This window comes from Lepidochelys kempii, chromosome 7 (genome assembly GCF_965140285.1).
Source record: "Lepidochelys kempii isolate rLepKem1 chromosome 7, rLepKem1.hap1, whole genome shotgun sequence".
Classification (NCBI taxonomy): Eukaryota; Metazoa; Chordata; order Testudines; family Cheloniidae; genus Lepidochelys; species Lepidochelys kempii.
Window position 1 is genome coordinate 83,465,773 of NC_136386.1, and position 23,604 is coordinate 83,489,376.

The following is a 23,604-nucleotide window of genomic DNA, read 5'->3' on the forward strand; positions in this document are numbered from 1 at the left end:
GGGACCAAAACAAATATTAATGAGATACATTTAATGCTGCCTGTTTTGCAATCAATAACACCTAGCAAGGTGCACAGTCATATCAAGCATTTGCACATCAGTGGGTGGGCTTGAAGGAGAGGAGTTTTCTGATGTAGTGCAATTAGCTGCGTAACCTCATTTGCTGCAGCATGTTACTCACCTGCGTTAAAGGCAGGGAACGTGACTACCGCATTCATTCTCAACGAGTTACACCCGATAACAGCACCCATCCTGGCCAGTCAGATTCCATCTTTTTTTCCACCCTTTCAAATCATTTAAAATACAATGTACCTGGCTGATCTAGTCAATATTATGCAGCCTTTTACAGAATGTACGTGGCCAAAGGGATATGTGACCAGCACTAGGATGTCAAGGGGAGGCTCTGGAAATGGTGAGAGGGTACAACAGGAGGGTTTAATCATGAATCAATGACACCATTACCGAAAAGAGAACAAAGGAAGATGCAGTGAGAGGAGAAGGGACTAATTCAGAGAATGCTGTGAAGCTTGTGGCTGCAGAAATGGAGATTACGGTCCCGGGAGTCTATTTACCTTTGTGTGCTTATTACACACAAAACTTTCATCTGTCACTAACCCAGCTTCTCCCGAATTCTGTTCCCTTAAAGGTCATCTCTTGTGCAACTAAAAGCTTGGGGTCCAGGGACTCAGCATGACCTTGGGGGACAGGATAGACTGTAAAATAAAACCCTGGGTGGCATTCTGCAGTGATGAACCAGAGACAGTCACTATACAGAAAGAACTGTGCTTCCCTCTCCCTAGTTCCTACTCCTCCCTTCCCCTCTTCTCCAGCTGCCACGCGCTCTTCCATCAGGATTCCCAGGCTGGTGTTTGAGGGAGCTTCAATCACTCCTATCACGCCGACTGCAGGAAGAGAATGACTTTCAGCTCAATTACCCTTCACATTCCAATTCCATAACGCTCCGATGAGGCTTTTTAACCAAAAACAAAAAAAGCATGTCTGTCGCAGCCCAGACTGAAGCGCAAACGTGCAGAATGGACGTGACTAATAGACCTCCCGGCTCGCCAAGCCTGCTCCCTGGCCCTGAGTTCTTAGCTTGCCCTCTCACCGACCCAACTTGCCTCCGTTTCCCCCTTCTCTTCCCCTCCATCCGCTAGCTGTCCTTCCCCAGGGGGAGTCCAGAATGGAATCATTTCACTTACACTCCAGCCTTTGCTCCTCCACCTGATCCCAACCCCACCTAGGGAAAACCAGGTTCTAGAAACACGTGTTAAAGTCATGTGATTAGGGCCAGGAAGAAGCACTATCCTCACTGTATTGGTAACACGTCTGACACTGAACAGGCCGTATAACCCAGAGAGATTTATATCCCCAACTGGGATGTTTCAAGGATGCTCCCTCCAGCAGGACACGGCCACTCATGCTCTACTGTGGAGACCTTGGCAGAAGGGGTTGGCCAGGAAACCCAGCACACCATGGTTCCTTCACTCCTTGGCAAAGCTTCAGAAAAGTACAGCACGACTAGGAAATGGATCTGCCATCTTCTAAATGAGTGCTAACCCTCTACTGGCAGCTTTGAGTGTCCTTATTAAAAACCTACACTAGGTCAAATACAAGCCAGCGTACGGAACAGTACATGACAAGGATTCATGCCCAGTGTGACAAGCCTTGGGGTGCAAGCTAGTTGAAAAATGTAGCATTTTCAGGGCAGTTAGAGATAGATTGTGCTTTTAGGGCCTGATCCAGAGCCTACTGAAGTCAAGCCAGTAAGGCACAGCCCAAGGAGATCCTAGAGGCATTGTACTGAAGGAAGGCACTGCATCTCCAGAAGGGCTGAGGGAGCTCCTGCTACACCCTGCTAAAAACTGCAGTATCTACTCCCCAGAGATGGGGCCAGCTCCAATCCCTGGAACTGAGAGCTGGGACTCTCTCTGAGGAGGCTTGCATTTCTATCAGCACTAATCCCCAACAGTCAAGGACTGAGATTGTGTCTGCACAGGGGCACAAAGGAAGAGGGTAGGTTCCTTCTGCTTCCTCTCTCTCACCTTCCCTCCCCCCTCCCATGCAGACATAATCTGGCCCTGAGCCATTATAATACATTTCTAAATGGTTAGGGGCCACTAAGACCCCGCATAAATTGCAGCGTTTTTGATGTTCTGAGATGCAGCTGCACCAATTTCCTTGATCTCCTATTGCCTTGGGAATTCATTAATTGTGGTAGCAGCCTTTTTACAAAATCTCCCTCATCAAAAGCATAAAATACACATAGCAAAAGAATAACCACCTGTCCTCCCAGCCTACCAGCAAACTGCAAACTGGGGGAGACACTTCACGGACTATAAACTAGCCACTGCATTGGAACAGCTTTATGCTTTAACATTCTCGTTCTCCCTTCACCAATCGTCGGAAATAAGGACTGGCATGCAGTTCTCAGGGTGGGTAACATTCACTCCAGGGAAACATAAGAGCAAATGAGACTCTGTAACCGCACATCTGGCCATGTGTCTTTAGCATATATAATAGTGATTTTTATGTGTTGGCTCAGTAGTTCCTGCCCCATGTTGGGCTTAGATCCCACAATTACACAAATCAGAATTTTTGTTAGCCACTCAGTTTGTTCACTTATTCCAAGCCATCGTATGAAGCAGAGATAGGCCCAAGCTGCAAAATTCTGCTCTGGAGCCACACTTTTCCAAAGTTCAGAGCGGCTTGCATCCCGGGGTTTCATCCTGGACCCGTTCCTAACAGAAAGACGCGAGTGTTTTCTACTAGCACACGGTCTACTCTGGCAGAGAAACAGGAACTGGAGTCACTAATCTGATAGGTTTATCAGCACATTCATTACCAACTCTTATTCCCTTCCTAAAATTGAAAGTCAATTTAGTGCTCATGGTAACACTGGCTTAAGCTAGACTTAGTATGTCTAGGCTCGAGCACTAGCAATATGGAGTATGCATGCAAGTATGTACAGCTGGCAAAAGCCACTCATACACTGACGGAACAGAAGGTGGCCAACTTAATTACACCTCTGCTTCTCTTCCCTAGCTCCCATGCTTCCCTCAGTTTGATTTACAACAGCATTTTATACTGTCCTTGCAGTAGGTCCTACAGAGTTCCCACGGACTACAATCCCTCTGCTCTGGTCTACCTCCAGAAGCAGAGCCTCCAATCTACAGACCATGAAGTGCTGCTCAATGTCATCTAGAGGAAGGAACAGAAGCACCTGGCACAGAAAGGACCAAATACCATCCTGTGATATGATTTTGCAAGTTAGAGTCAAAAACTCATTATCACCTCAACATGGCATAATGGATTTGTTTCAGTGGCAATAAACTAGGGGCACAGCACCTCATCTCTCTTCCTCTGCCCATGTCACCAGGACACATTAATCCTGGCTGCAGTTACTTGGATTGTATTAAAACACAAAGCTTGTGTGCAGGTGCACTTTTTTGGTGTCTTGAGTCTCTCTCACTTATAGCCATTTGGCCAGATTTTTGTCTGTGTGTGTAAGGCTACCTTTAAAGCCCATTGTGTATTATTAAACTAAGAGCAAAAAGCCAAAAGGGGGAGAGAGCTGGTGCTGGCGACTGAGCCAATAGAATGGGAACTACTGGAGCTGAAAAATAAGAAGAGAGTCTGACATTTGGAGAGCAAGGCAGAGTGGGGGAGACACAGCAGGAACAAAGAGACAGGGAAAAAAGAAAACTGAAAAAGCATATTTACAAAGCTCATTTGCCCAGTTCTGTTGCTCAGAAGGGAATGGGTCTGAGATCAGCACCACAGCACTGGAGGTGATCAAAGAGGTGTGTGCACTGCTGCTCAGCGTCAAATTTTCTTGAAGCCATGGATGGGGTGATATGAAGACAGGCCTTCTTGTAGGAAACAAAATACCTGAACTTAGATGCAACCCAGTTTAGGTAAAGCTTGAACAGTCACTTTGCTTTGATCTGGGCACTGACTGACATTGTCATTTTTATTTATTTAGTTATAAATAGGAAGGACAGATGAGTTAGATGAGGCACAGGGAATCACAAATTAGAGGAGGCTGCATGAACCGGGCTGGGGGTCTAGGGCGGATAAGATAAGAATAGGCAGATCAAATCTAAAGAATGCAGTCCAAAAAATGTTTTCTGCTTCTAAGTCCAGGTTCTGTTTGAGATTTTTGTCCAGTATTCACGTGACACTGAATATTATTACAGGACTACTCATCCTTAAGTGCAGGCAGCAAATTATTCAGCCAAATGAGACCCAAACAGGCCAGGATTGAACTGGGCAGTAAATGATTCTTCACATGCAGCAATAGGTAACAACCAACCAAGTTCCCTGGTGACTGTGCGATTTGTGAGAGGGCATTTGGGAACACGAGTGCTGAGGACAGTTTCACATGTGTGAGAAATGGACATACAAGACTGGCCTCTCCAAGACTAAAGGTCAAACATTTTCAGATGTGACTTGTAATTTTAGGTGCTCAACCAGAAAGATCCACAGCCTGATTTTGACCACAACTCTGGTTAAAGTCAATTTAAGTTGTGAGTGCTTAAGCCCCACTGAAAGTGAGGAAAGTGTCTCAAGTCAGGCACCTAAGAATTATGGCACCCTGAAATTATAGGTCCTTTAGAAGTTTTTGGCCTTTACCTCACTGTGCCTCAACTTCACTATCTATATAATGGGGATAATATGTACTCACCTCAAAAGACTGTTGTGAGGCTCAATTCATTAATATTTGTAATGAACTTTGATATCCTAAGATGGAAAGCACTGTACATATGTTCACAAAATTCATAATTAAAGGGGTAGAACTCTATATAGTGGGAATATTGAAGGGACAAGTAGCAGAAAGTGGAGTGTTTAAAAATAAAATCAACAGTTTAAGTAAAAATGTGTTAAAGAGGGGCAGGCCCAAGCAAATCTAGTTCAAGATTTGGTTTTCAGGTCAGATCTCCATCTTTTTAGACAGCCAGATGGGAGCGCCACACAATCAATCATACTTCACCCTGGAAATGATGGGGATCACCTGCTGCTGTGCTGCAATAAATCTCCTTCCCCTTGTAGGTGTGATGTTGATGAAAAGGAGTCACCTTGCTCCTCTTGTCTAAGGAAGATCACCACAATGTAAAGCTTTAAAAGGAGATGGATGCATATTTAAGAGGTGGTGGTGGATCTTCTGTAAAGCATGCTGAATGGGCACTCAAAGCAATATGGTCCCAAATTTGATCTACCTAATAATAATGGTTTCAAGTGTTCTTTACATTCAAAGGTTAAATGTTCAAAACTTGATACCTAAGTTATGCCTGCAAAATACAGACCCAAGACAACCATATATCTGCATGTACATAGACCAGGTACTGATCACCATATCCAAGTGTCTGTTTAATTCACAGAGTTCTGTGTCAGAGTGTATGCACATGCATATTGTGTGCAACCAATCTAGGTCCCAAGCCTGAAAAGATATCCCCAAGTATCTGTTTCTGTCAGAATAAATCATATAACTGGCAAAAGATTTTTTTTTGGTAATGTTCTTTGGTGTTCCACGCCGTGTAGTTACTCCATGCGAGCTCCCCCGCTGCCTGATTTGCAAACAAACCGTTAACAAGCAAACCTATTTCCAGAGGGAGCCACACACCTATGGACATAAATGCTGATGCCAGTACACAAAAAGAGAAGTAACCAAAAAGGAACCATGTCATTTCTAGTCCATTAGAAACTGCAGTGCAAGGAATTAATGATTACTGACTAGAAAAAAAGGACAACTGGTTGCAAAAGATATTTCATTTTTCAAGCTACAAGGTGCATGCTATAAACAGTGCAGAGCAAAAATGTAAAACCAAAACTAACAGCCAACCGCACTTCTCCGTTACTTAGTCACTCCATCTCCATCCTTTTCTAGACTAGAGACGTCCTCCTTGGTGCTGTATGGTCTGCAACATCTTGAACTAGCCTGTATTCACTCATGGAAAGTGTCAATACCACAGGCTATCACCAGGCTCCAAAACCAAGGTCTTAACAAGAATGCTTTGCTTCCAGTTGGGCTGAGGGCTGCTGAGAAGCCATCATTGCTAGAAGTAAGTGGTGATGTCAAGCTCACAGGTTTCCCATGAATTCAGGTGGGTCTTGAAAAGACAGGCATTGTTTTTCCCAGGAACCGAAAGGAGTTATACTTTAGGTGACTTTTAGTGTTTAACTTTCTAATACTTTTTTCCCCTCTCTCTTGCTTACTGCAACGCGCAAAAAACCAAAAAACTGTTTAGAGTCGTGAGCAATGACTCAAGAAGATTAAATGGAGAAGAAGAATGGTCACAACTTTGGAAGCCAATAAGAGGGAAGAATTGGGGCTAGCTTTATGTGCAATGATTAATATGGACTATATATGTACTGGGGATGAGGGGCTTGGAAAGTGTGTTTATCTTCACTGTGCTAATGCTAGATGGATGACTGCCTGTTTATCCAGGTTCAGCTCTCACCTTTCCCCTCTCTCTTTCAGGTGTGCATTGTTTGAAGAATTCTTCTGGGTACAGGTTTTCTTATTCTGCCCTGAAATGATTCCTTTGGCTCTAGGAATCTTATTTTCCCAAGGTGACAGCTTCAATGCAGATGCATAGAATTATCTGCTGCCCCACATACTCCTCTCCTTGACATCCAAATCTGCCATTTTCTCCCCTTTCTTTCTCTGTCCCCCTTAATCCACCCCAGAGGAACTACGTTGGTTGGAATGGAATGATTATTTTTAATTTTTAGCTTCTTTTTCCCTTCTCTTTTGTTGCAGTATCCCTCCCCACCCAAAGCGTTGTCTCATGGAAATGATTGTAATCTCCAGCGCACTTTAGACATTACTTCCACGCCATTTGGAGTTTTCCGCCCTAGTAGTTTCTGTTGCATTTCTCATTTCACTTCTTGGGCACATGTTTTAAAGACTCAGGATCTTGTATATGCCAGTGAACTGGGACAAATGGCAGGACTCCCAGAGGTGGAGAATTTTTATCCTCTGATTTTGAGGAAATAGTTCATTCGGGGAGGGGTAAGTTTCCAGAAAGGTTTTGAAGTTTCTGCTATGATTTAGTAGAGCATGCACCACCAAGAGAGACCAGAAAACCTATATGGCAACAATATTCAGGGGCCAGAAATTCTCAGATTGCCAGGCACTCTGCCTTGCCAGAGCTTCTTATACAGACAACAGGACTCAAGCGATGGAGCAGGGATATTTGATAACCTCTGAATCTTGTGAAAGATCTTTCTGCCCTCCAGTATCTGTCCCCATCACTAAAATTCCCCCATTTATTCTTTTCTCTGTGTGGCACAACTCACTACATTTTTAATAAACTGCTTACCCAGTTCAGAGGTTTTGACATTTGGATCCTACTGCAAACTGAGCGTGTGCACATGTGTCTGACAAGAACAGTGCAGAATCCTTTGGGCCAAATTCTGCATTTGTTTACACCTGTGTAACCCCTTTTACTTATGTTCATCTGCCAGGGGAGAAGAAATTGAAGGCCAAAGCTAGGATTTGGTCTTAGAACAATAGCCTTTCATCTCGGAGAACCTCCATCAACCTGAGGTCAGCAAACCCAAAGCACCTCACGAACTTCTCTTTGCTTATGCTAACAGTAAAATTTGTTTGTTGTGAAAATGGATATTTGTGAATATTTAAAGTTCAACTCTACAGCCAAGTGTCACCCTTTCTACCAGCACACTCAGCATAACACCTTTCCCAAATCGGGAGGTACATCAGAGTAAACTCAGCCTGCTGATTTCTGCAGTATTCAGGTTCTGTGCTCCCTATTTATACTTGCTGGATTCTGTTTGCTCTTTTTTTCAGTGTGTGTGCGCGTGCACATGTGAGACCTGGAAGAAGTGGGGCTAGGATATCGTCAGTAGCACAATCTCTCAATAACCTATGAAAGGGACCTTGCCTTGCCTCGACTGGTAGAACTCTGACTTTTACAATTTTTCAAATGTAAAGACACATTTTAGTGTTCAAACAATCAGGGCAGTACAGAAATTGACCAGTCTCCATGAATCGTACGCAATCTGGTGGGGTGAGGGGAGCTGTGAATGTTGCTTCTTTCTGGGATATTATATTCTACCTAGTGATTACAGATCAAATGAAACCCTCTCAAAGACAAAAGGAGTACTTGTGGCACCTTAGAGACTAACCAATTTATTTGAGCATAAGCTTTCGTGAGCTACAGCTCACTTCAAAAGACATTATCTAGCTAAGAGATGGCTTTTTTACAGATGGACATGATGCTTCCATTTCAGATTATTAAAGGAAAGTGCATCCTTCTCATGGCATGCCTCACACTGCCACTAGTTTGCTGTACAAAGTTGGGAAGTAATTAAAGGTTGCTAAGAAATCAAATAAATTATTACCATTCCACCAGCTAGGGAGGAGGAGAGCTTGGTGCCCAAAAAACACATCAAAGTGAGCCCATTGTGACCAGCTCTTCCAGTGCCTGAGAGAAAAGATGTAAATCTAGCCTGTTGTTTTGCCCCCAAATTAACTTGTCAGAGCTAATAGGAGCTGAAATTTAAACCCAGCAAAAATAAATACAAATTAAAAACAACACAGCAGCAGTATATAGAATAAAAAAAGCCCCAAGGCCTGGTGTAAACAAAATACTCAAATGAATCTAAACCCATGAAATGTCTAAAATTCACACGCATTCTGAATAGATGGCACATGGCACTGGCGATGTCTAACATCCACTTGCTGCAGGGGATTGTTACACTTCTGTGAAATGGGGACATGGCACAATGTGGAGTTCCTGTGAGGACGAGTGGAATCCATCACTGTCCTGTCTTCCTACATGCGTCCCAGGCAACCAAGAGTGGGATACTTCCATTGGTTTCCAGAACTGGCCAGACTGAAGCAGCACTGCTCGATGAGGGTTTCCAAACCGTGAAGCACAAAAGCCTACATGGGTCAGGGAGCTTTAGGCAACATGTGGAAATATTTTATCAAAACAATAATGCTGAACCAGGGCATGTAATTACATTGTCTGTCTGTCTCACACACACGCATGTCCATCAAGTGTACTCAACAGTCAACCTCTTGCCTCCCAGCACACCCCAAGTATGTCAATACAGTGTGATATACTTTTAGCCATACTTTGTGCTCTCCACCTCCTTTCACAAAATATAAGCAGAGATTCTTTCCATGGGCTGTAGCCCAAGTGCAGCAATCACAAAACTAAGACTAACAGACACTTTCCAAACCAATAGCATTTTCTAGAGGGTTTGAGGGCACTAAACTCTAAATAAACTCCTTGTCCTGACACTGTGTGCACACAGCTCCCAGTTTGCTCTCTCACATACAGTCCACACACCTCAGCCATAGTAAATTATTCCCCTAACACTATAGGTGTGCACTGTAAATCATCTAAAGACAATGCCTCGTTTAGGCTCACTCTGTCTGACAGAGCTTTAAGGCCAGTCTATGGATGACACGGGCAATCGCCTAGAGTGTCAAAAACCAGCTGTGTCAGGGGAATCAGACAATATCAAAAATGGAGTCAACCATGAATCTGAACTACACAGCAGACTGCAGAACTACAAACTGCCTACCAGAGTGTCAGGACATTTTTGGAAACTAAATCTGTGAGTTGGAAGGGAGCAGTACTTAGGTTGAAGGACTCTCCCACTGACAGCAGTTTGAATCCAATTTAGAGAGTCTTACTCTTCACTTCACTATGTGAGCTTTATTCCAGAGTAAGCACACTGGAATTGTTCACATTTCACCAGCATAAAACTAGCATAAAAGAGTTCAGCACTCAAGCCTGGTGACTCTAGGTGCGGTTGCATGGGGCAGCACAAACTGTTACCCTTAAGGTCCCTGCAAGACACTTATATCTAGAGTGTGCACTGGAGATGGGGAGGTTTAGTGGGATCCAGCATCTTCCTAGAGGATGCTCTGTTACCTTCATTTCTGGCACAACAGGGAAATTCTGCTGACTGCACTCTTAAAGCTCCCACACAGCAGTACAAGTGGATTCAATGAGCAAGTGCCACAGCACTGGCAGCTCACAAATATTTCTGCCCTCATCTGGTCTAGTACCTCCTTCCAATGCTTGCTTGCCCCACAGCCCTCTCACTCTCCAGAATTTGGGGTGCTTTCTGTTTTTGACTCAGCCCTCCAGCCTAGTCAATATATAGTTTTCCCTTCTGGGGTATCAAAGTCCCTCCGGACCAACTGTCTGTATGCCATTCCAGGCAGTCCTCCTTGGCATTTCCTGGTCTGTGCCACTTTCTCAGTGGCTGGTAAAGGATCCCAGGCACACCCGCTACTTCTAGTCCTGGGACCTGATCAGCAGCAACCAAGGTCTAAACAGTCTCAAACCTTTCTGCTTTTTCCCTGGGCTTTTCCCAACTCTGCCTTCCATAGGCTTTCTTCCCCAAACTCCTCTGAGTAAACCCTTCCCAGAGAGCTAGGATTCCAGGAATTTTGCTCCCCCTTGGGTTTATTCCTATCCATCTGTCTGTCTGTATCAAGACAGTGACTGCAGACTCTCTCCCGACAGCCCCTTTCTGCTGCAAACTTCCTGGTTTTATACAAGCTCAGCCAGCTGTTGCCCATCTGGGCTTCATCATCAATTAACTTCATCAATCAAGCCTGACTCCTCCCCACCCCGCACAGGTGCAGCCTGTAAGGTTAATTGGCTCCTTGTGAACCACCTTAACCCCTTCAGGGTTGGTGTGGGGTGAACACCCCATCACAAGGAACAAGAACTAGTGGCTGATCTCCCTAGATTTCTGCATGCAATCCGATTTCTTCCAGCCCTCTCTGGGACTTTCAGTGTGTCAGACTGCATGCTGTATAAATGATTCCGTAACAACCTGTGCCAACATCTCTCTGTGTAAAGTTTATAAAATTCTAAACTGCCCCGCTTTCTAGTATTTATTATATATTATAATAAATTATAATTCAAATTATAACTTTTCCCATGTTTGCATCCCAAAAACATTTCACAGTGACAAAATCTGGCAGGGCTGGCAGTCTCGGCTAAAGAGAGATTTATGACCGAAGTAACTGTGGTGAGGTGTTACCGGTCAGAACTGAACTATTTTTGTAGAGCTCTGAGAGTTCCTAGAACTAAAATAGCGTGAAGAATTGCAGGCCAAGATTAAAAAGTGCTGTCAAAACTAAAGCCTGCATAGAGCATGTCCAGCTAATGCAGTTCCTCATTTCAATGGCCACTAAAAATTCAAACAACATTTTAAAGGCAACAGTGAGGACACATTTTTGGTCAATAATGTTAGCAAGTCACAGAACCTTTGAACCTGGAATTTCTAGTGATACAGGGACTCAGTACGTTACATGACACAACAGAGCTAACGATACAAAAACTCATCAAGTCTCTAGGCCACCAAGGATTTGTGCATGGTACAGGGGCTCGTAAAGGGATACAAGCTCTGCCAGTGGGATGGCACTAGTTCTGAAGTCCAAAAATTGTCACCTTCCAGCCCCTGTTCAGTAGCCTTTGTGTAAAATGAACCAAAGGGCTCAGTTTAGTTCCTAGGGGAGAGGTATCCATACCCAACAAGACAACACTGCAACCGCAATCTCAGCAGTAAACCAACAGGCCTCCTCTCTCAGCAGTAGGTCAGGGTTGAAGAACATGCTGTCGTGGAGGAAATCAATTTTAAGGCTTTCACTCTGGCACTCATTACCAGAACTAAATTCACTCTCCCATAAAGAAAGTGACATGAAAACAGAGAGATTCACGTGCCTGACCAGTGAACAAATGTCTTTCCCTCATCTTTGGGCTTTTAAATCCCTGTGTGATTGAGCAGTGATTATTATTATATTTTAAATAATATGCTAGAGTTGGGTGGATTCTACAAAAAATATTTTCCAATGACAATTTTTTTGAATGTTTAAACTCATTCTCTCAGGCTGTGCTTGCATCCTTCTTTGGTGTTCACCTCCCATGGACATTTGTGCCATTGACTGTTACTGGGATTGGTGTTTGCAGAAAGTGAATTACAAAGTTACAAGATGAGTAACTGAATAAACCAAAGTTTACATGCTCAAATAAATTGGTTAGTCTCTAAGGTGCCACAAGTACTCCTTTTCTTTTTGCGAATACAGACTAACACGGCTGTTCCTCTGAAACCATTCACATAAGGGAGTATTTGAGCTGGAAGTGCTTGCATACTAATCTGGGAAACAGAGCTATATGATTTCTGACCAATCGTAATTAACCCTCACAGTCTGAATAGTGAATATTCCACAGCACTGTTTGTGACCAATCCAGAAAGTTTTAAAAACCTCCATCAGATAATTTTGCATACTAAGTACATCTAAGGAAATCTTGATCTGCTTACAGGTATTCTGTGAGCGGAGCAGGGCCAGGGGGAGGAGGATAGATTTGCCAGATAAATTGTTCGCTGCCAGTTATTTGTGCAGCTCTAAAACACACACAGAAGCAAAAGAATGGATAGAGAAGAAGGCGGCAAGCAGGGATAAAAGCGGAAAAGAGAGAGGAAAACGGCCAGCACTGATTACTGACAGCTCTGGAAGAGTAGCAGGAATATCTGTCCTATCACAGCTTTATAATCTCCTTCAATTTAAAGGTTTTTTATTTAAAGAAAAAAATAATCAAAGGTGGCCTGGAGTGTGTAAGAGAATTACTAATGTGTCTGAGCTAGAAGTTCACACTCAGTCCAACTGCTTCATATTCACAGCATCAGGCCTTGTAGCCATTGCAATAGAATTGTATGGGTCTCCAAAGACTCCTGGGCAGGATTGGCTGGGAAACTGATGTAATTACTAACATTATTACCATTAAAACAAAATAATCATTTTAATTACATCTGGGGCTTTGGTTTTTTTGCTCCCCACCTGCTCCTACCACTATCGCATTCCAGGTAAGGCAGTGTGATGACGACCCTTTCCTGCAGCCCCCACTCTGGGCAGCAGCACACCTTTCCACCCAATTTTAAAAGAGAGAGAGAGAGAGAGAGAGAGAGAGAGCTGCTTCAGCAGCATCAGTACATGAAAAATGAAAATGGTAACCCCAGGCTTGTGACGTTTCATTCCCAGAGGCTTTTGCTTGAACAGAAAAAACTGCTGTAAATGGCAAGTAATTGTATCCTCACCACATTCCCAACTAAAATAAGTGGCAATCAAAACCACGGTCAGGGGACACAACACTGACAAGATGGACCGTGGCTGCAGAGGCAGGGCTCTGCTTTGCAGAAACTTCCTTCGGCTATGTTTCTATCTGTAAAAGCAGGCTAGAGTTTTCCTTTTCTTCCAGCCCTGTCTCATACTGGAGTTTGTTCTTATTTATTTGCTTTGAATGAGACAGATACAGTATATGGTTCAAGTCTGCAAAGATGTCTGTACAGTTAAGGCTAGAATACAGACTAGCGAGTTGATAGTGGAAGGACTTGCTGCTTACAATGCAGATACTGGGCTGTTGGGTTTTTTTACTGGAAACCACATATGCATGCAGGATCACACCACATACACACATCCCTTCTTATGCCTGATGCTTTTTAATATGCTAAACTGCTGCAGACAAAAGTCACGGGGCTACAAAGCCAAAGGTGGCAGATTTCTAAATGATGCCACCTCTCTGATGTTTAGAGGAGTTTTCTCATTACCTCCTCACCATACTAACAGGAAGAAAAGGTCAAAGAACCTTAGCCCACAAAATGCCCTTTGGAGTGGATGAGAGATATTTGGATTCTGTAGCCCAGAGGCACTGGCAACTGAATGGCTCAATCCAGCAGTGGAGAAGTTTGGAGATGATTTTATTGGCCTCTGCTCCTCTCTCTCACAGATCAATAGGCAGATGGTTATCGATGCAGTGGAAGCCTCAGTCTTGTGCTGTAAACAAAGCCCTAGTATAAATTAATATGCCCTGTCAAGTTACAGGTACTTCTTTTGGTGTGCCATCTCATGGGTGGTTGAGGTACTAAGTGGCAGTCTGGCACCGAAAGCATGACCGAGAAGACGGTCTTATGCCAGAAGATGTAACCCAATAATACACATTACTCTAAAAATTATCCATTGTGTTAAATATAACAGAATACAGCAGACTCATAGTAGTCTGCAAAAAGATAAAATAATCTACATCTGCCTCCAAGGAACTTAAAATCCTGAAGCAGAAGAAGAACTGAAAGATGCCCGCAGTCAAATCAAAATGGAACGTTGAGAACTGACTGTTGCAATGCTAGTCCCCACCAGTCTCTAGAACAAGGAGGTACCAACCTATAACGTGTAATCTAATGAGCAAGAAATGAATCTGCGGATTTCCTTTTATAAAAACCCATCCTCTTTTCTAAAACCTGTGGAAATAGCTGATTCAAGAAGTTGTTGACAGATGGTTAGTATGCGTCTATCAGTAGCTCCTTGGTTCATCAGCTGTTGTCAATCAAGCAAGTTGGCAGACAGAAGGTAAGGCAAGAATGTTGCAGCAGAACATTCTTTGCTGTTGTCACACATGACATCACAATAAACTTATGCATACACACACACATACAGAGAGAGAGAGAGAGAGAGAGAGGCTGGTACCATTAGCAACATTGAGAGACTCAGCCAAAATCTCTAGGAATTTTGATTTGTGGGAGGGGATGGACAAAGGACTGACACCTGCTAAACAACCAGTGGGGCCACTGGACAATCGAGATGCTAACAGAGCACTCAAGGAAGATAAGGCCATTGCGGAGAAACTAAATGAATTCTTTGCATCTGTCTTTCCAGTTGCGGATGAGAGAGAGATTCCCAAACCTGAGCCATTCTTTTTAGGTGACAAATCTGAGGAAATGTCCCAGATTGAGGTGTCATTAGAGGAGGTTTTGTAACAAATTGATAAACTAAACAGTAATAAGTCACCAAGAACAGATAGATGGTATTCACCTAAGAGTTCTGAAGGAACTCAAATGTGAAATTGCAGGGCTACTAACTGTGGTCTGTAACCTATCACTTAAATCAGCCTTGTACCAAAATGACTGGAGGATAGCTAATGTGGCACCAATGTTTAAAAAGGGCTTCAGAGGTGACTCCGGCAATTACAGGCTGGTAAGCCTGATTTCAGTACTGGGCAAACTGGTTGAAACTATAGTAAAGAACAAAATTGTCAGACACATAGATGAACATAATTTGTTGGGGAAGAGTCAATGTAGTTTTTGTAAAGGGAAATCATGCCTCACCAATCTACTAGAATTCTTTGAGGGGGTCAACAGGCACGTGGACAAGGGGGATCCAGTGGATATAGTATATTTAGATTTTCAGAAAGCCTCTGACAAAGTCCCTCACCAAAGGCTCTTAAGCAAAGTAAGCAGTCATGGGATAAGAGGGAAAGTCCTCTCATGGATTGGCAACTGGTTAAAAGATAAGAAACAAAGGGTAGGAATAAATGGTCAGTTTTCAGAATGGAGAGAGGTAACTAGTGGTGTCCCCCAGGGGTCTGTACTGGGCCCAGTCCTAGTCAACATATCATAAATAATCTGGAAAAAGGGGTAAACAGTGAGGTGGCAAAATTTGAAGATGATACAAAACTACTCAAGATAGTTAAGTCCCAGGCAGACTGTGAAGAGCTACAAGAGGATTTCTCAAAACTGGGTGACTGGGCAACAAAATGGCAGATGAAATTCAGTGTTAATAAATGCAAAGAAATGCACATTGGAAAACATAATCCCAACTATACATATAAAATGATGGGGCCTAAATTAGCAGTTACCACTCAAGAAAGAGATCTTGGAGTCATTGTGGATAACTTCTCTGAAAACATCCACTCAATGTGCAGCAGCAGTCAAAAAAGCAAACAGAATGTTGGGAATCATTAAGAAAGGGATAGGTAATAAGACAGAAAATATTATATTGCCTCCATATAAATCCATGATACACCCACATCTTGACTACTGCATGCAGATGTGGTTGCCCCGATCTCAAAAAGATATAGAATTGGAAAAGAATTGGAATTGGAAAAGGTTCAGAAAAGGGCAACAAAAATTATTATGGGTATGGAACGGCTGCCATATGAGGAGAGATTAATAAGACTGGGACTTTTCAGCTTGGAAAAAAGACGACTAAGTGGGGATATGAAAGAGGTCTATAAAATCATGACTGGTGTGGAGAAAGTAAATAAGGAAGTGTTATTTGCTCCTTCTCATAACACAAGAACTAGGGGTCACCAAATGAAATTAATAGGCAGCAGGTTTAAAACAAACAAAAGAAAGTATTTTTTTCACACAACGCACAGTCAACCTGTGGAACTCTCTGCTAGAGGATGTTGTGAAGGCCAAGACTATAACAGAGTTTAAAAAAGAACTAGATAAATTCATGGAGGATAGGTTCATCAAAGGCTATTAGCTAGGATGGGCAGTGATGATGTTGCTAGCCTCTGTTTGCCAGAAGCAGGGAATGGGCAACAAGGAATGGCTGCTTTGTTCATTTCATCTGGGGCACCTGACACTGGCCACTGTCAGAAGACAGGATACTGGGCTAGATGGGCCTTTGGTCTGACCCAATATGGCCATTCTTATGTTTTTATGTTAAAGAAGAAGATGGGGAAACTGCTGCTACAGAAGAGAAAATCCCTGTTGGAAAAGTCCTCATGGAAGGTTCAGCCAGAAAGGAAACAGTCAACTGACATTTCTGTCATCCAATCAGGACTCTCAGTTCCCCAGTGATTATAGAGAGCCATGGCACTCTTAGCAAGGTAAGAGTAGTTCAGGACAGTGGGAAATTAAGAGCACTGATTGGCTCTACAGGAAATCAGAATATAGGCCAATGCCTTCTGCTAAGGGCTACCAGACCTACTGTGGTTTAACCATGCTCCCCACTGAACCAGTTAGCTCACCAGCTACAGATGTTATGCATGGAACCTGCAGGACCGAAGACTTAATCCTGTTGATTATGAATACATATGGAGTTAATAGCCACAAAATCTGAGTGTGCAGAACCACACTATTTTATAAAGTCAGAGGCTCCCATCATGAATGTGATAAATAACCCAGTAAATGGGGAGGCACCTGCCCCTGAAAGTTACGTATATGCAGACTGAACTGGAGAGGCTTTGATGTACCTACAGGAAATATTCTGTGTCTAGCCTTGTACCATACCTAGACCAGACTCTAGAAATAAGTGTTGGTTCTGTTCTGTCTTTGTTAGCTTGTTTTACATAGAATCATTATACCATGTCAGGCTGGCTGACCAGACTTATTTTCCTACATGTTATGTACAATGAAGAGATAGATGGCTAGCTTACATTTAAAGATACACAAGAGTTTTCAGATCCAGGAACTTCCACTATTCCCCACCAGAGTCTGGACAATCCCAAAGCTTGGCTAGATCTCACGCATGAAACTGGGTTTCTGGCATTTACTGATGCTCCACGTCTATTTCCAGACAACACAGAATAGGCAGAGGAAGATCTCAGCATTATACATTTTTTATTTAAAATCCAAATTCTGGGAAAAGTGGAAACAGAAATACAGAGGGGGGGGGAAGGAAGAGATTATGAAACTTCTCTAAAGTGAGTGCACAATTGGTTGAAAGACCATACTCAAAGAGTAGTTATCAATGGTTCACTGGGATGACGCATCTAATGGGATCCCACAGGGGTCAGTCCTGGGGCAGGTGGTACTATTCAATATTTTCATTAATGACTTGGATAATGGAGTGGAGAGGATGCTTATAAAATTTGCCCATGACACCAAGTGGGAGGGGTTGCAAGCACTTTGGAGGACAAGGTTAGAATTCGAAATGATCTTGATAAATTGGATACTTGGTCTGAATTCAACAAGATGAAATTCAATAAAAACAAGTAAAAAGTACTACACTTAGGAAGGAAAACTAATGCACAACTACAAAAAGGGAATAACTGATTGGTAGTAGTATTGCTGAAAAGGATCTGGGGGTTATACAGGATCACAAACTTAATATGAATCAATAATGTGACACAGCTGCGAAAAAGGCTCATATCATTCTGGGGTGTATTAACAAGAGTGTTGTACGTAAAATACAGACGGTAACTGTCCTGCTCTACTTAGCACTTGTGAGATCTCATCTGGAGTACTGTGTCCGACTCTAGGAGCCACAATTATTGGACAAATTGGAGAGAGACCAGAGGAGAGCAGCAAACATGATAAAAAGTTTTGAAAACCTGAGCTATGAGGAAAGGTTAAAAAACTGCACATGTTTAGTCTTGAAAAAAGACGATGGAAGGGGGACCTGATAACAGTCTTCAAATATGGTCAGAGCTGTTAAAAAACTACAATGATCAGTTGTTCTCCATGACCACTGAAGGTTGGACAAGAAGTAAGGGGCTTAATCTGCAGCAAGGAAGATTTAGGTTAGATATTAGGACAGACTTTCCAACTATAAGGGTAGCTAAGCTCTGAAATAGGCTTCATGGGGAGGTTGCGGAACCCCTGTCACTGGAGATTTTTATGAACAAGCTGGACAAGCACCCAACAGGGATAGTCTAGGTTTATTTGGTCCTGCCTCAATACAATGGGCTGGCCTTGATGACTTCTCAAGGTCCCTTCCAGCCCTATGATTCTCTGTAGTAGGGGCAAGGAGAACACAGTGAAAAAATGCATCTTAGAGAACAAACCCTGAAGGTCAGTGTGGCATGCACGTGGGTGCCTAACTAATGTACTACCAAAGCACTGCGGGGCACAGACATGGGCAAACACGTTTTAGCAAATTGGAAAACCATAAAAGTCTATTATAGCAAATCAAACAGCAGTCAGCATGACAGCCATTAGCCTGAAATGAATACATGGGAACTTAATGAGGTCTGTCAAGGCCAGCTTGGTGAATTAAGTTGCCAATTCTAGCTGGATTCCCCTTTCTTTACAGACTTGAAAGCATCCGTGCTGCCTCATTAGAGTTTGACAAGTGAATTGCAGGCCCTTTTGCCCAGATAAAATGGATAATTGCACTGGAACAGCATAGTTAGGGGTTGGGGGAGAGACCCCCCTCCTTCCACAAACACACACACCTGCTCTGCTATTACAAACAGGTGACTGTGTTGTAATTAAGACATGACAGGCACTGAAGACCACCAGGTCACAGGCACTGTACCGAAGCATAAGGCAAAGAGGCGTGATTGCCGGTCCAATAATCAGAGCAACACACGGAGCTTAATGTTAAGGGGTGCATTTGCTTCCCCACTAATTCCACTCACACATTCCCTCACTCACATGCACTCACAAACTGCACTACATGGCTCATGCCCAAATAATTTACATTCTTGAAACAAATGGGCTTTCTAAGGCACTGGTATACCTATTCAGAAGCAGTACTTTTGAAGGGTGTTTTTTTCATATTCCATTTATTTATGCACATTATTTTTGAATTCTCTATTGCCATACAATGGTAGTAGGCTTAAATAGCCCTTCCCCTGCTGCTCCATCTCTTAGCTAGGACTACTGCTACCAAGATGTTCATTTATCTCAAAATAAATACAGGAACAGAACCAGGGAAAACCCTCAATATCTATGAAGTGTGCCAATAGCTAATCTAGGGGAAATCGCATTCGCATTTGTTAGCCCAGTCTTCCTCCCCAACTTCCCAGTCCCATTTGTGTCTGTTTACTTCTGGTCTTAAACTTGGATCATAAGTTCTTTAGGGCAGGGCTCGTCTCTGACTAGTAGTAACCTCACTGTTTATCAAAAGCATTATCACAGAGAGGAGTTTGCTAATACCCTCCACAGCTGTGTCCCATAGCAACTATGTGTCCACATTCCTTGGAACTACCGTTGTTTCAGTGGAACATTGGGCACTTCAAAGCAATGTACCTTGCATGAAGCAAAGCCACCTTTTTGTGCCAGGGGCCTGATTTTCCAAGGTGAACAGAACTTACACCTCCCTGTGAAGTCAATGGCAGCTCTAGGTACTAAGCACCCGGTGATTGTAGCAGCACACAGCTAATCAACACACTCAACTGTCTGCTTTAAAAAGGAGAAGGCATCATCTCTCTTGCTTGCTCTATTCTGGCCAGTAGGTGGGCATGCGACTCCTCCCCCCAGGATTCCCACATGAACAGGGATGAACTGACAGGCTTCAGAAAATGTAAAGTGATACTGTGGTGGGAAGAAGGACATGTTCTTGCCAACCCAAAGTTACTACAAAATGAAAACACCCTCAACCAAAAATTGTAAGCTTGAAGCCAGACTGTGACTTCCCAGGGCCACCAGAACCTGTAGTATAATAAGCTAGAAATGACTCCACCAGCAGTGTTATGGAGGAAAAGAGAAAAACAATAGCGATGACTTTTCTAGCGTACTGATAACTTTAGAAGGCCCTATTGGATCCAAAGAAGCACACCCTCCCTTTTTCTCAGTACTTTACCACACATTAAAAAGGCACCATGGAAATATTATCTCCTGATAGAAGAACAGAAGTGCTTTCAGGACACTGGCTGGATGATGAGTATGTGGCTCATTACCTTTGATCCATGTCCTTGCTTAAAGATCATGGACAGAGATTACAAATTGGCACATGAACACACTTAATTACATTAGGTCAATTTCCAAAAAAGCATGAGCTCTGAAAACTAAGTTTCAGTGTTGGTCAGTGTTGGTCTGTTGTGAGTAACATGATGCTAACTACAACCAAAACCAGCAAGATGGGCTGAAAGACACCTCACTACAGAGCAGGTGGCTCATATCCAGAAGAGGACAGCAAAGAAAGAGTGTGACAGATTATTTTTTTGTCTCTTCCAGCACTGCTGCCACAATGCCTTTTTCCCAACCAAGTTTAACGTTCACATCCATTCCTGAACCTTGGTCCTCCTTCCTCCCCATACTTGATACCAGTAAGTTAAATCTCCAGCCTTCCATATATCTGAATTTATGATCTGAGTTCTCAAGATGGAGGTGACAAGGGAGAGGAGAAATGGCATGGTTGCTCCAATTATATAAATATAGAAGCTTAATCTAGCATCAATTCCAGATGGGTACAGAAATGTAGTTTCCATTCATTTCTCCATGACCAGGAGGGAGCCCTCTTTCTAATACACATCATAAAATATTTTAACAGGTTTTATGGGGTGACGTTGGGATGGAGAAGGAGGAGGGAACCTTCTCTTCTAGTCTTACCTGTGTTCCAGGGGGAAGTACATTGCTTCTGTAGATCGGGAAATAGTTTGAAAAGAGAAGGAGAGCAATAGAAAACAAGGGTCTGTGTGTTCAAGGATTTAGGTGAAGTCACCTAAAAGCCAATTTCCTCCTTTCCCATATCCTAGATTGGCTTTATGGAGACAGGACATGAAGTTCTCACACGGATTGCCAGTACACTTCGCAGACCTACGAAAATACCCTCCCCTTCAGACATATCACCGTACAGAGGATCTGCAGGACAGAGATCCAGTCACTCCTCATTCATTTCAAGAGGTCTGGGCATAAAAAGGGAGCAGCGAATGGGTTATACAACTATTGCTGACTTTTTTTTTTAAGTTTACACTTAAAAAGGAAAAGAAATGCCTCTGACACACTGTCATTCTCAAAGAGGTGTTTCAGATTATTTGCTTCACATAGAAGCAGACAAAGCAAATGGGAGACAAACTCCAGGCCAATTTATCATGAACAGCCTACTGAAGGAAACTCACCCACACAGGAGAGGGACAGTGAAAGATCCAAACTCCAGCACAGCATGGAGCCTGCAGCCAGCATATTAACCAACCATTTGTAATCCAATAATTTGTACTTCTCAATTATCAAAGACTGCTCAGTTTCACATACACTGATGAACTCCCTTATCTGCACACAGAAGCATGCTTCAGGAATAACAAGAGCCTGCCCGGGGTCAGACAGGGAGAGGGCTCCCCTAGTCTGGGAATAGCAGGGCCCAGAATCAGACAGGGAGAAGGCTCCATCAGTCATTTCTCCATTTCAAAACTGTTAATCATTTGATTAAGACTAGTACCAGCCATGGTGCAGCTTGTCGGTCTCCATCCTCTCCCTCACTAAAGACTGGCTGCTCGGCTGTACCCAACAACCCTGAAATCAACCCGAAATCTCCAGAGTGAGAAGTTCCTTGACCATGCTACTTGACTGAGTTGACACAACTTTACACAAGTTTAGCGACACATATAGGAGCTATCATCTTCCCAGCAGTCAGCATGGCCAAGCCACCCCGGAAGGAGCACGACAGTCTTCTCCCAGGGAAAAGAATCTCATCACTACAGAGAGGTCTACAAGGAGACCAAATAGCTGAGAGGGCAGAGCCATTCAGGCAGAGCATTCCCAGAGTTTGCCACTAATCTAAAAAGGCTTGAGGGAACATTTACTTCTACACAAAATAGCCTCCATGGAGACGCCGCTTCCTTTGTCCCCAAAAGAAAGCAGAAGCAAAAAACAGATTCCTATTTTGGGCTGCTTTCAATCTTCACTCTCTCCCAAAGCTTGCTCCTGAGTTAAAGCCCCATATGGAGTGTGTGTTACATTTCTTTGAGCTCACAGCCCACTCCTCCACCTGCCTTTTCCCAACAGATATACTCTGCCTATGGAGCGTTATCACTCCGCTACTACCCATTGGAACAAAAGGCCTAGACTTTCAGGGATTTCATCCTTCACTGAACCCCAACGACAGGACAGGTGGAAAAGACCAAACACCCCAGAGGGCCACTACCATCACTATAGAGCTGGATAGAGAGCTCTGCTCTTTTTACAATTAACTGAAACAAATGGGCAAGCTCTGCCCAGAAGAAGAAAAAGTATCCAGGAAAAAGGTCTCTCCAGAGGAAATCCAGGCTCCTACCTCTGCAATGCGAACACTGTAGGGCTGATTGTGAAACCTTGGAGCATTGTCATTCACATCTCCCACTTGGATATTCACCGTCCCCTTGATCACCTGTGGCCAGAAGAATAAAAACATACAGCTGGCATTAGGCCACTGGGTACATTCTTCATTTTCAAAGGATTTCAGAGAAGGGACAGATGCAGAATTGAAGATCCAGGCAGGAAGAGACTAAAATTTCAGCAGCTGTCACTCCCCAAGAGCCACAGCTACTGTACATCATTCTCTTTAGAGCCCCAACAGCCAGAGGTCTGATGGGATTTACAATACCCCCTGCTGGTAGATGCTGGGACTAAAGTACTTCTCCATTCCCCAGTAATCAGTGCAGCCACTCCACTCTTTACAGCTCCCCTTCTAAGAGATGGTAGCATTGTAGCTGCAAGATCTCCTGAGCCAGTGCTTCTCCACTACTCCCTGCAGCTCCACAGCTTTTATATAATGGTAAAAAGACTTGCATCTGCATTTCTACATCATGACCTACAGTGCTCTCCTGTTCACTCTCTAATGCCCCTTTCAGGGAGAGGCTGGGATTGCAGTGGCTGTGAACTCCTCAACAGCCGGTGCTCTCCCAGTCCCACTCCATGCTTCTCCGGTCTCAGATCACGAAATGAAAAAAGTCATACTTACCCCCTGGCTGTCACTGACAGAAAATTCAACTGTGAATTCTGACTTAGTCTGAAATGAAAAGAGAAGAAAAACATATAATTAGAGGTACTGTAGCGTTTATCTGTGGATGGCAGGCTTTGAACTTTAGCCGAGTATTATTACATGCAAAATACTGCCGTGGCCTTGAAGAGAACAGGGAGGGGTCCCAAGCCCACTTACATACACTGTATATGAGTACAATT

At 43.4% G+C, this 23,604-nt stretch overlaps 1 protein-coding gene across 11 annotated transcripts in view; it reads right to left on the reverse strand.

The window, feature by feature from the left end:
- The window catches only part of CDH23 (cadherin related 23), a 522,984-nt gene that overhangs the window by 360,557 nt on the left and 138,823 nt on the right, over positions 1–23,604 (reverse strand). For all 11 annotated transcript variants that reach the window (XM_073353546.2, XM_073353545.2, XM_073353547.2 and 8 more), the window contains 2 exons: positions 23,384–23,431; positions 22,718–22,810 (listed from right to left, as the gene is read on the reverse strand). In XM_073353546.2, the coding sequence (XP_073209647.2) occupies positions 22,718–22,810; positions 23,384–23,431 (141 nt within the window). The remainder of the gene's footprint in view (positions 1–22,717; positions 22,811–23,383; positions 23,432–23,604) is intronic.